Source organism: Petaurus breviceps, unplaced genomic scaffold (genome assembly GCF_028583685.1).
Source record: "Petaurus breviceps papuanus isolate PSGF00001 unplaced genomic scaffold, PetGlider_PUasm1.0 90804, whole genome shotgun sequence".
NCBI lineage: Eukaryota > Metazoa > Chordata > Mammalia > Diprotodontia > Petauridae > Petaurus > Petaurus breviceps.
Genome location: NW_027187348.1, coordinates 6965425 through 6978807, shown reverse-complemented (window position 1 = coordinate 6978807; position 13383 = coordinate 6965425). Strand labels below are relative to the sequence as shown.

Below are 13383 nucleotides of genomic sequence, written 5' to 3'. Positions count from 1 at the left end.
ATTTATTAAAATCATATTAAGAAATATGATATACATAGTAGAAAAACTGGAATCTATAATGCCAAATCTCACCAAAGAAACAAAAGGGAGAATAATAAATTGGAAATGCACATATTTGGATACAGAGGACAATCTAGAAGGGGAAAAGCAAAAAACAGTAAAATTAAAAAAAATTTTAAAAATATGCTTACTATGTTAGTAGAATATACTGAGCTCAAAAATAGAGAAAACTCAAGGACATTGTTATATATGAGGACATCACAGGATAACACCATCATACAGGAAGTAATATTAAGAACTATCCAGAACTTCTGAACATAGAAAATGATATACCAATTGAAAGAATTTATAGACAACCTCTAGAAAAAAACCTGACTGCCAAGTATAAGATATATAGTATTTAAATTTAGCAACTAAATTTAGAAGCAACAAGCTCTATAAATGATTAGGAGTCAGACCTTCAAATACAAAGGGAAGGAAATTAGAATAATGTAATACTGTTCTTCACCCACCTGAAAATATAAAATAGAGTGGAATAATGTGTTCTAAAGAGCAATGGAACTCAAGATACAGCTCCATGTGACACACCCTGCAAATCTGAACTTAACCACATAAAAGGGGCCAGGGGCTCTGGTCTCAGATCAAAGCAAAAAGGAGCACTGGAGCCTGTGATTGCAGAAGAGCAGGGAAACCAGGTCACACTTTCAAGGCTAAGAGGAACAATAGCACTTGTGGTTGCAGGGGAGAAAGTTCCTTCCTGAGTAAAGACCAGAGCATGGGCCAAGAGAGCAATGACTACAAATGTCTTTGGATCTTACTACTTTGGAAGCACTGAAAACTTATAGAAACTCAGGACTAATTCTGAAAACAGCAGCACAAAAAACCTTGATAGGATGATAGGAGCAGAGTTTAATATAAAATTAAAAGTCAAGAAATGGATTGGAAAATGAGCAAACAATGAAAAAAGAATCTGACCATAAAAAGCTACTATGGTGACAGGGAAGATCAATCTCAGGAAACCATGGTGTAAAAATATAAAAGCAAAGCCTTAAAGGAAAAAAAAGTTAATTGGACCCAAACCCAATAAGAATTCCTGGAAGAGCTTTAAGAAATGTTAAAAATTAAATAAGAGATGTAGAAGAAAAATTAAAAAAATAAATGAGTGATGCAATAAAATTAAAAGAGAGTCAACAGTGTGGTAAAGGAGGCACAAAGGAAAGAATGAAGAAAATAACACCTTAAAATTGAAATAGCCTAATAGAAAAAAAAGCAAAAATTCACTGAATGGAAGAATTAATTAAAAAGCACAATAAGCCAAATGGAAAAGGAGATATGAAAGCTCACTGAAGAAAATAATTCTTTACAAATTCAAATAGTTCAAGTGGAAGCTAATGTGACATTAAGAAACAATGAAATAAAGTCAAAAGAATGAAAAAATAGAAGAAAATGTAAACTATGTAATTGGAAAAACAACTTACCTGGAAAAAAATTGAGGAGAGAAAATTTAAGAATTATTAGACTACCTGAAAGCTATGATTAAAAAAAAGAACCTAACATCATAAACCAAAATTTTATGAAGGAAAACTATTCTGATATTCTTAAATCAAAGGTAAACATGAAAGAGAAAGAGTTAAAGGAGTATACATAGATATAAGGCATAGGTATGAGTTGACTATAATGGTATCTTAAAAAAAATAAAGGAGTGAGAGAGAGGGCTGCACTGGGAGAAGGGGGGAGAGGAAGAAACGGGAAGAGTTTTTGCAGTGGAATGGGAAAATGGGGAAGGGGAGAGGCAGACAACACTTGAACCTCTTTTTCTTTGGAACTAAATCAAAGAAGAAATAGGATACACACTCAGTTGAATATAGAAGTCTATCTTAACCAAAAGAAATAGGAGGAGAAGAGGAGAAGAGAAAGAGACAGTTACATAAAAGAGGGAGAATTAAAGGAGACAATTATCAGAAACAATACAGACTTTTGGGAGGAACAAGATAAAAAGAGAGAAAGATAAACAGGGTAAAAACTGGATGGAGAGAGATACACAGTAATCATAACTGTGAATGTAAATGGGATTAGTGGTTCAATATTAGGAAAAGTATTAGCATAATTGACAACATCAATAATAAAACCAACACAAATCATGTGATTATCTCAATAGATGCAGAAAAAGTTTTTTTTTTTCCTTTTTGGAGGGGGAAGGTAGGGCAATTGGGGTTAAGTGACTTGCCCAAGGTCACATGGCTAATTTTGTGTTAAGTGTCTGAGGCCGGATTTGAATTCAGGTCCTCCTGACTCCAGGGCTGGTGCTCTATTCACTGTGCCACCTAGATGCCCCCAGAAAGTTTTTGACAAAATTTTTTTTTCTTTTAAAACTTTAGAAAGTATAGGAATAAATGGAACTTGCCTTAAAATAAGTTGTATCTATCTAAAACCAGCAGGAAACATTATCTGTAATTGGGATAAGTCTTCCAAACAAGATCCAAGCCATGTATCTATCAGGTTATAAAAACCTTGCAAGCAAATGCAGGAAAGCATTCTCAGAAAAAGGAAATAGATTTAAATTTAAAGGATATACCTGAATATGGTAATGGGGGGAAGAGGAGGAGGAGAAAGGGGAACTCCTAATACTGAAAGATTCACAGAATGCTATCAAACTTTTAAAGAATAGTTAGAACATATACTTCACAAAGTATTCTAAAAAACTGAGAAAGAAAGCACCCTACCAGAATCCTTTTATGAAACAAATACAGTCTTAATACCTAAACCAGGGAAAAATGAAATACGGAAAGAAAACCTTAGGCCAATATCATTAATTAACATTGAACCAAATTTAAAAAAATTCTGGTCTTACAGACTACAGAAATTTATCCAAAAAAATCATTCATTATGTGTAAATGAAATTTACATCAGGCATGAAAAGTCATTCAGCATTAGAAAAGCAATCAATTTAATTTTGTCATTGTCAAAGTACAACACTCTTTTGTGCTAAAAACCCAATAAAGCATAGGCTGAGGGATCTTTAAAAATATGACATGAGGTATCCATTTGAAACCAGTAATAATCATCATATGTAATGGATACATAAGAACTTTTTTTTACAATAAATATGGGAATGAAGCAAAAATCTCATTCTCCCCACTATTTTCTGGTACAATTCTGATTACAATAAGACAAAAGAAAGAAATATTAGTCAAAAAGATAGGTAAAGAGGGGATAAAATAATCCCTATTTACCAATCATATGAGAGTTTACTTAGAAAATCCTAGGGAATCAGCAGATAGTAATTGAGAGAGTTAACAGCTTCAGCAAAGTTCCAAGCTACAAACTAAATCCTCATAATCAAGATTTTTTCCATATAATAATAACAAATTGCAGTCAAAGCTGAGCTCAATCTCCATCTTCAATATGATGCCTTTTTTGATGCTCTCAGCTGCTAGTGCCTTTCCTCTAAAATAATTTTGTAATTATTGTATTTTGTTGTTCAGTCATTGTCATGTCCAACTTTTTGTGACTCCATGGATTTGTCAATAGAGTTTTCTTGGAAGAGATATTGGAATGGTTTGCCATTTCCTTCTCCACTGTGTCCCCATTTTACAGATAAGGAACTAAGGCAAATAGGGGTTAAGTGAATTGGCCAGGGTCACATAGCTAGTAAGTGTCTGAGGCCAGATTTAAGCTCACATCCTGATTTCAAGTCCAATACTCTATCCACTGTGCTGCCTAGCTGCTCCTAATACATTCCATTATCTATTCTACAATATACCTATATATGTACATATTGTTTTTCCCAATTAGATAGTAAAGCTCTTTTGAGGGCCAAGACTTTTTCTTTCTTTACTTTGTATTCCTGTCACCTACCTCAGTCACTGGCATGTGAAAGGGGCTTAATAAATACTTACTGATCCAAACCCTGCTTTCCTAAGTCCTAAGGCCACTTTACTGATCTTATCTCACATTCCTTGATATCCATTCAATTGTGAGAGCTTCTTCACGCACATGTTATGGATTTTGCATAGTTTTCATGAGTATTCCCAGGCAACACAATACCCATATAGTTAAAAGTATTAATTTGTTTACTTCAGAACTGGTCACCCAATACGTTTTCATCTGGAAAGAGGAGATGACATGCTAATAACTGCTGGTCGCCACCCATTGCTTACAAAATATAAAGTAAGTGGGAGAAATAATAAATTCTCCAAAGAAAAGTTATTATCTTGCCATTTAGACAGACTTTCAGAGACCTGCTAAATATTAGTGGAATAATATTTGGCTGAAAAATTAGAAATGGAGACAAGTACAACTTAGGCATCACATTCAATAGAAGTTATAAAATTCCAAATTGTTGAATGGTGAAGAAAATGGAGAAATATTTAATTTAGCTAATGGCTTAAATATTATTTTTCTCCTAATTTGTTTTTGCTTCTTTAATGGCATATCCTTATTTGTTCATCACAGATATGCAGTATTGTAGTATTTCAACATACATATGCAAGTTTAGCATAGGCACAATATTATAGTTAAAAAGAAGCCATGTGATATAAGGAGTTCTCTCTGTCTCTGTCTCTGTCTCTCTCTCTGTTTCTCTCTCTGTCTCTCTCTCTGTCTCTCTCTTTGTCTCTCTCTCTCTCTCTCTCTCTCTCTCTCTCTCTCTCTCTCTCTCTCTCTCTCTCTCCCTCCCACCCTCCCTCTTTCCCTATGTTATGCATATAGATATATATGTGTGTGTGTGTATGAGAGAGAGACAGAGAGACAGAGACAGAGACAGGAGAGAACACTTTAGGGAGAGAGAACATAAACCCAGAAGTGATAAAGGTTGCTCTTGTGGAAGATCAAAAAGTCATTCTCAGAACAGTGTCCATTTATCAGCTCAGGTTAGTAGGTAGCTTCCCACTCTTTCAGTATGGGAACCCCTCTCCAAGCTCTCTTAGAACAAAGAAAGAACTTATATTTCCAGTGTGCCCCTAAAATTGTGTAGCTTATGATTTATGAACCATTAATTGTAACTTATAATAGCTGTGCTGTGTGATTTGACAACTGGGATCATTTTTTTACACTTGAAGGTTAAGCTACTAAATTCAAGTATTTGTAATTTACTGACATCCTTATTAATACATTGTAGATAGGATTCATGAAAAATGGCTTGATTAAAGCTGTGGATCTCCAATATTATACCAATGCTGGGTGTACTCCAGATGAGTCTGAAAGGGTAAGTTTCTAATAAAAAAGATAAAGCAAGACTTCATATCTCAGTAATTGACTATACAATTTAGGAATATACCCATCCTTATTCATAATTCTGTCTGAATTTAGTCCTATATCATACTTTTCTATTAATATATGATTATAACAAAAATCCTTTCAGTCCAGAGTTCAGTTCAAAGTTATAATGTTTGAAATGCTAATAGGTGTGTACTGTTTCTTTTCAATTTAGGTGATAGAATACATTGTGCTGAAATCTGAAACTGCTTATGATATTCCCAATTATCGGTGCAGGGGTAGGGCTTGTAAAACAAATTTGCCATCCAACACAGCGTTCAGGGGATTTGGCTTCCCCCAAGGAGCTTTGGCAGTTGAGAATTACATAACAGCAGTGGCATTCAAATGTGGCTTACCACCGGAGAAGGTAAATAAAAACTCAGTGACTGATAAGAGTACCAATAAGGATTTAAAGAGAAGATAAAGTGTACACAAAGACATGCAAAGTTTTCCCAGATTTCCTTTACAATTGTCTTCTTTCCTCAGAACATTACTCATAGTACATAAAGCATTACTTAAATGTGATATAGTCAGCTTCTGTCTTCATGATTTAATTGTTTTTTTTTCTCTTTCAGGTTAGGGACATGAACATGTCCAAAACAGTTAACCGAACAGCTTACAAGGAACTATATAATCCAGAGCCATTGCTAAAATGTTGGAAAGAATGCCTGGAGAAATCTTCATTCCAGAGTAGGAAAGCAGCCATAGAAGAATTTAATAAGAAAAATTACTGGAAGAAGAAAGGGATTTCTATTATTCCCATGAAATATTCAATTGCAGTGCCTAATGGATATGAAACTCAGGTGGGACATGGAAAGAACTATCATCATATGAAAGCCTTTGCTAAATTGTTGAAGATAAATATATCAAAAGAACTTTCAAGTAGAAAGGAAAAAGAAAAAGAGTGATTTAAAAAGAGAGAAAGAAAGGCAGAATGTTGGGAAAATACAAAAAGATGGGAAGGGAGGGAGAGAGCAAGTAGGAAAGGTGAGGAGATATAAAGGCAGGAAAGAAGGAAGGAAATAGATGTGGTACTAGCTGTTATGCCTTTGGAGCTTTGAAAAGCACTATTATGCTTTAAAAATTTATGGGCCCATGAAATATGACCCAAAGCATAAACAAGTGTTATTTAAATAATAAATAACTGTGTCACTTTTTTTCACTTTCAAAACTCACTTTTACACATGTTATTATATTTTATCCTTAGAACTGGAGAGACAAAGAAAGTAGATGGTGGGGTTTTTTTCAATTTAAAATTTTAAAAATTTATTTATATATTTTTAGTTTTCAACATTCATTTCCACAAGATTTTGAGTTACATTTCTTTCTCCCAATTTTCCCCCTACCCCCACCCTAAAATGACAAGCCTACTGAATACCCCTTCACCCAATCTGTTCTCTCTTATATCCTCCCCCCTTCACCCTTAAATTTCTCGTAAGGCAAGATCAATTTTCATACCCCAGTGCCTGTATATCTTATTTCCCAGTTGCATGTAAAAACAATTTTTTAAACATTTGTTTTTAAAATTTTGAGTTCTAGATTTTTTCCCTTCTTCCCTCCTCACTCGCCACCATTGGGAAGATAAGTAATTTAATATAGGTTATACATGTGTAGTTACCCAAATCATTTCCATAGTAATTATATTGTGAAAGACTAACTCTATTTCCCTCTATCCTATTCTGCCTCCCACTTTTTCTATTTTCTCCTTTGACCCTATCCCTTTTCAAAAATATTTGCTTCTAACTATCTATCCTCTCCCCCAATCTGCCTTCCCATCTATCATCCCCCCTCTTATCTCCTACCCCCCCTATTTTCCTATATGGTAAGATACCCAATTAAGTGTGTATGTTATTCCCTCCATAAGCCAAATTCAATGAGAATATAGTTGTCCTATTCCTTTTCACCTTCCTGCTCTTCCTGTCCATTGTAACAGTTTTCTCTTACCTCTTTTATATGAGATAACTTACCCTAATTACTATCTCTCCATTTTTCCTTCTCCCAATAAATTACTCTCTCACCTCTTAATTTTATTTTTTAGAAATCATCCCTTCATATTCAACTCATCCTGTGCCCTCTATATATACATGAACCTACATATGTCCACACTCACATATATATTTATATACACATACATACTCCTATAATACATATATGTGTATACATACATACATACATACACACACACACATATATACACACACACACACACACACACACACATTCCCTTCAACTATCCTCATACAGAGAAAAGTCTTATGAATTACAATGATCATTTTTCCATGTAGGAATACAAATTGTTCAATTTTAACAAGTTCCTTATGATTTCTTTTTCCTGTTTACCTTCTCATGCTTCTCTTGCATCTTATACTTGAAAATCAAATTTTCTGTTCAGCTCTGGTTTTATCATAAATAATGCTTGAAAATCATCTATTTCATTGAATAACCATATTTTCCCCTGTAGCATTATACTCAGTTTTGCTGGGTAGGTGATTCTTTGTTTTAATCCTAGCTCCTTTGACCTCCGGAATATCATATTCCAAGCCCTTCAATCCCTTAGTGTAGAAGCTGCTAGGTCTTGTGTTATCCTGATTGTGTTTCCACAATACTCAAATTGTTTCTTCCTGACTGCTTGAAGTACTTTATCCTGGACCTGGGAACTCTGGAATTTGGTTATAATATTCCTAGGAGTTTTCTTTTTTGGATCTTTTCCAAGAGGTGATCAGTGAATTCTTTCAATTTCTATTTTGACCTCTAGTTCTAGAATATCAGGGCAATTTTGCTTGATAATTTCTTGAAATATTGGGTCTAGGCTCTTTTTTTATCATGGCTTTAAGGTAGTCCAATAATTTTTAAATTATCTCCCCTGGATCTCTTTTCCAGGTCAGTGGTTTTTCCAATGAGATATTTTACATTGTTTTTTTTTTCATTTGTTCATATCTGTTTTATAGTATCTTGATTTCTCATAAAGTCATTATCTTCCAATTACTCCAACTTAATTTTGGAGGAGTTATTCTCTTCAGTGAGTTTTTGAAATTCCTTTTCCATCTGGCAAATTTGGTGTTTTAAGGCATTTTTCTCCTCCCTGGCTTTTTGGGCCTCTTTTGACATTTAAATTAGTCTGTTTTTTAAGGTGTTATTTTTTTTCAGTGTATTTTTGGGTCTCCTTTAGCAGGCTGTTGACTCACTTTTCATGATTTTCTTGTATAATTTTCATTTCTCTTCCCAATTTTTCCTCCACTTCTCTTACTTGATTTTCAAAATCCTTCTTGAGCTCCTCCATGGCCTGCAACTGATTCATATTTTTCTTGGAGGATTTTGGTGCAAGAATTCTAATTTTGTTGTCTTCCTCCTATTCCATGCCTTGATCCTTTTTTTGTCCCCCCCCAAAAAAAAAGATTGTATGGTTTGTTTGTGCTTCCTCTGCTTGCTCATATTGACAGCCAATTACTAGACTTTCGAGCTCTTTGCCATGGTAGAACTCTGCTTCCAGAATGGAGAGAGCTTTATTCCAAATTGCTGGGGTTTTTGCAGCTGCCAGAGGTATTAGGAGGGCACCCTCTCTACAGCCCCGACAAGTTCTGGCACACTGGCCACACAACCCAGGACCACCACCCAAGACCACAATCCAGATCCAAGCAGGTTAAAGCAAGAGTGATTACTCTCTGAAAGGTCACTTGTTCCCCTACAATCTGTGGGCCAGGAGATCTCAAGGCAGCCACACTTCAGTGGCTGCACAACCACCATGGCTCCACTGCTTCTTGCCCTGGGGAAACGGGCTGGACCATGCTCTTCCATCCCCCTTCCTTCCTCACCCCATTCCAACAGAGTTCCCCACTGACCTTTTATTTTCTCTTTGGCATTTATGGGTTGGGAAGTCTGGCAGCTACCACAGCTGCTGGTGATTCACTCTCCTAAAGTCTGCTCTGACTGCTGCTGGTCAGTGCCGTCCTGGGGCCAGAACCACAGCTCTGGCGGGACTGTGCTTGGCTCCCAGTCTGATGTGATAGACCCTTCCTGTTGGCCTGCCCAGTTGCTCTCAGAAGGAGATTTGTTTCTCTCTGTCCCTTTGTGGATTCTGTAGCTCAAAAGTTTGTTTAGAGTCATTTTTTTACATGTATTGGAAGTGATTGGAGGGGAGCCCATGCCAAATTTGGGCTTCTACTCTGCCATCTTAGCTCCACCCCCCCCCCTTTTTTTCAATTTTAAAGAGGAGGGAACTGAAGCTCAGGGAAGTTATTGTCCAATGTCCAAAGCATAAGGTCGTACAGCTAGTAAGCTCAAGTAGAACTCAAACCTCAGTCTTCTAATCCTTTGACTAAGGTTCTTTCCACAGGTGCCAACTCAACCCCTAATTATTTGTATCTCAGAAATCAGCAGGGCGATAATGCAGGGATCACAAAGTCAAGCTGCTTTTTTACTATAGAAGACAGTGGTGGTGTAGTGAAAAGCATTCTAGATTTGGACACAGAGTACAAGGGTTTGAATCCTGGCTCTTCCATTTACTAACTGTGTGATCCTGTAATAGTTCTTTCACCTTTCACCTTTCACTTTAGCTTCTTGATCAGTATAATGGGAATATTAATAGCACCTAAATCACAAGATTGTTGGGAAGATCAAATGAAATAATGAAGGTAAATTGATAGGATTATTGTGAGAATTAAATGAGATGAAATACCTAAAGAACTTTGCAAACCTCAAAACACTACATAAATATTAACTATTATACATTGGAGTCAGCGTACCTTGTATGGAAGCTGGACTCTGCCACATACTAACTATATGACTTTGTTCAAACTACTTCCCTTGTGTAGGCTTCAGTTTTTTAATCTGTAGAATGAGAACTTTGCACTAGATAAAAGCTAAAATCCTTTCCATCTCTAAATCCTATGATCCTATGAGATGACATTGCATTTATTCTTCTAAAAAAAAGAGTGTATAGGAGTAATTCAACTCACAACTGGGTCATGTTCCAAAAACTAATTCATAAATTGGTTTTTGAAATATATTTTCTCGTAAAGCATAAGATGCCCATTAGGCACTTTCCAAAATCCCATTTGTCCAATAAATTTGGAGATATATAGTTCACCATAGGTTTTGTAATTCCATTAATATGTTTGCCTTCCTCAACTCCTGTCACCAAAACAAAAAACAAACAAACAAACAAAAAACACCCCAAAACAAACAAACCAAAAACAACCTAAAAGTGTAAAGGCAAGAGGAGGTAGAAATACATTCTTGTGCTGCCAATAGTAATATACTAGTGAGAAGTGATTATAGGGAAGTGACTCCTGCTAGATACTTAAAGGATCTCCAGGGAGGATGATGGGCAGCAACAACTCTTACAGAGGATTCTCAAGGTGGTAGAGGGAGAAAAACAGAGGGGGGCAACTGTCATTTAGAGGCAGGGAAAAAAGTCTGGTCCCTGGGCATGGAGGTGACCATTCATTCATACATTTGAGTGTTATATTTAATCCAGGCATTTTAGAAAGTTCCTATAGTCACACAGATTATGGCTTTCTTCAGTAATACAAAACGAAAAGACAGTTGTAAATTGCAAGATAACTTCCTCTCCTTGGCTATTTGTGCCAGCTGTTGGCAGCATTTGTTTGCTCCTTCACCTATATCTTGGCATAATTGTATTTGTTTCTCTTTCTAGGCTGCTTCTCTAGTTCACATCTATCAGGATGGCTCTGTCTTAGTGGCTCATGGTGGCTGTGAATTAGGACAAGGTCTTTACACCAAAATGATTCAGGTGAGATATGAGAGTCTCTGCTATGGGACAATACGTGTTTTAGCAGACAAGAAAACTGACCCACATCATTGGGGTTGGATTATACCTTCTTTTTAGAAAAAAAAATCCAAATCTGTTACAATCTAAGCTTTTTGAGACAAATTGCCTCATCTTATTCTTATATGTTCCCCAAGCACTTTGCACATAGCAAACTCTTAATGAATTTTAGACAAATGAACTTTATTTTAAAGACAATTAGAAAATTATTCAATGCAATTGATAAATTGGAAAAAAACATGGATTATATAGAATGAGAAATATAATATGCTTTGAGTTTTCATTCTCAGCATGGGAGCCTGGCCCAGTTGATAGTTTTGTGCTAATTCAAGAAACTGTTTCCATTCCTATTGACAGAGAAAACAAATTACAATTTGGTAACATTTCTCATTTTGTTTTATAGGACTGGAGGATTTTAAAAATATGTTTGTTCATGATTAAAAACAAATTGAATGACAATACTAGATTAGAGACTATCATAAGAGTGGAATTCTAGGTGACACAGTGGATAGAGTCCTGGGCCTTAAATCAGAAAGACTTGATTTCAAATCAGGCCTGAGTTACTTATGAGCTATGTGACCCTGGCCAAGTCACTTAACCTCTGTTTGCCTCAGGTTTCTCAGGTGACAAATGGAGATAATAATAGTATCTATTTCCCAGGGTTGTTATGAGGATCAAATGAAATAATAATTATTAAGCACTTAGTATGGTGCCTGCAACATAGTAAGTTAATTAATCAAATGTTAGCTATTATTATTGTTAGTTATTAAGTAATTTTACCAGTTAACTGTAGGTTATGAAATTGTCCACATATAATTATTTATTTGTTTATTATATATCTCTCCAAAATACTTACACTTTTTATGTATGTTCATTCCCAAAGAGAAAAATGGTGATGAAATGACAAATATGTTACATCTGGTACATGACAATGTATTTTAGTGATCATTTGGTGTTGAACCAGAAACATCTAATTACCATATTACCTTCAACCACCCAATTCCACCTCCTAGTTACATGTAGTTCTTTAATTTAACAATGAAGGGGTAGCTAGGTGGTGCAGTGAATAGAGCACCAACCCTGGAGTCAGGAGGACCTAAATTCAATTCTGGCCTCAGACACTTAACACTTACTAGCCATGTGACCTTGAGCAAGTCACTTAATCCCAATTGCTCTGCCTTCCACCCTCCAAAAAAAAGCAAAATAAATTAACAATGAAAAGGAAGAAATTTCTTAAAAGCCAGACCTCTTTATGGCCTTTCATATAGTCACTTTTAAAAGTATTTATTTAGTGGCATTTTCATTCAGGATAATGTACTTTATTCAGTACAATGAGGAGACATTTTCACCTAATCTATGGTTGGTGACTTTATTTGCAAAAGGTGATTCAGGGTTTCTGTTCATCCTAATCTTTTATCTTGTGAGCCCTTCCCACTGGATCCCTAGGGATGTCCTTCAGTTTAGTCATCGACTATGGCTATCCCTCCATCCTGAATTACTGAAGGCAATCATAGCAGACAGAGTGCTAGTCTTCATGGTATATCTGTTTCTTACTGGCACAGAACATCATAGGAGTAACCACACTTGGAGGAGAGCCCATCTTCAGCCGTCTACCTGAAGTGGTACATCTATTCAAATGGTATTTTCAATATTATAATTATGCAGTCTCCAAGTACAGAAAAGAACCATTCCAAATGTGGGCATTTTAGGAGGATATCCCCATCTCTGCTTATAATTTACTGTCAAAAATTGCCAAAAGTTCTTAGGCTTTGGGATTTGGGTACTCAAAGATTGTAGCATGACAGTGAAATCAGAAATGTTTTTTTTCTTCTTGTGCTTCCTCCAGGTTGCTAGTCGAGAGCTGAAAATACCCTCCTCTTATATATACCTTTCCGAAACAAGTACTACCACTGTGCCCAATGCCAGCTACACGGCTGCATCTATGGGAACCGACATCAATGGAAGAGCAGTTCAGGTTAGATTTCTTTCCATTTTGAGGTCCTCTTCTCTTTCATAACTGTCTTCTTACACAGGTAAAGAGAAATAGTATAAAGTTTGTGAATATTACTTATTCTAGATAAGAATCCCAATATTAATCTATGATGACTGTGTCCTCAAAGTAACCAACACCTAAATGAAACAGAACCATATAATGAGTAACCAAAATAGGTTCAAATAACTTATATCATTTAGATAAAAAATATTATTGACTCTTTTTACAGCTATACATTTGGGCTTCTACAAACATGTTCTTTTTTTTTCTTTCCATTCTTTATTTCATGATTATTGGATTTGGTCTTTTAGGTACTGTTTAGCAAAGCAGATTTTAAGGAATGACC

At 35.6% G+C, this 13383-nt stretch overlaps 1 protein-coding gene across 2 annotated transcripts in view; it reads left to right on the top strand.

Annotated features, from left to right (window-relative positions):
- The window catches only part of LOC138147571 (aldehyde oxidase 4-like), an 85288-nt gene extending 72208 nt beyond the window's left edge, over positions 1-13080 (top strand). For both annotated transcript variants that reach the window (XM_069070100.1, XM_069070102.1), the window contains exons 23-28: positions 4083-4170; positions 5120-5206; positions 5432-5623; positions 5832-6059; positions 10913-11008; positions 12891-13080. In XM_069070100.1, coding sequence (XP_068926201.1) covers positions 4083-4170; positions 5120-5206; positions 5432-5623; positions 5832-6059; positions 10913-11008; positions 12891-13061 — 862 coding nt within the window. In that variant the 3' untranslated portion in view covers positions 13062-13080. The remainder of the gene's footprint in view (positions 1-4082; positions 4171-5119; positions 5207-5431; positions 5624-5831; positions 6060-10912; positions 11009-12890) is intronic.
- The last annotated feature ends 303 nt before the right edge of the window (positions 13081-13383 follow it).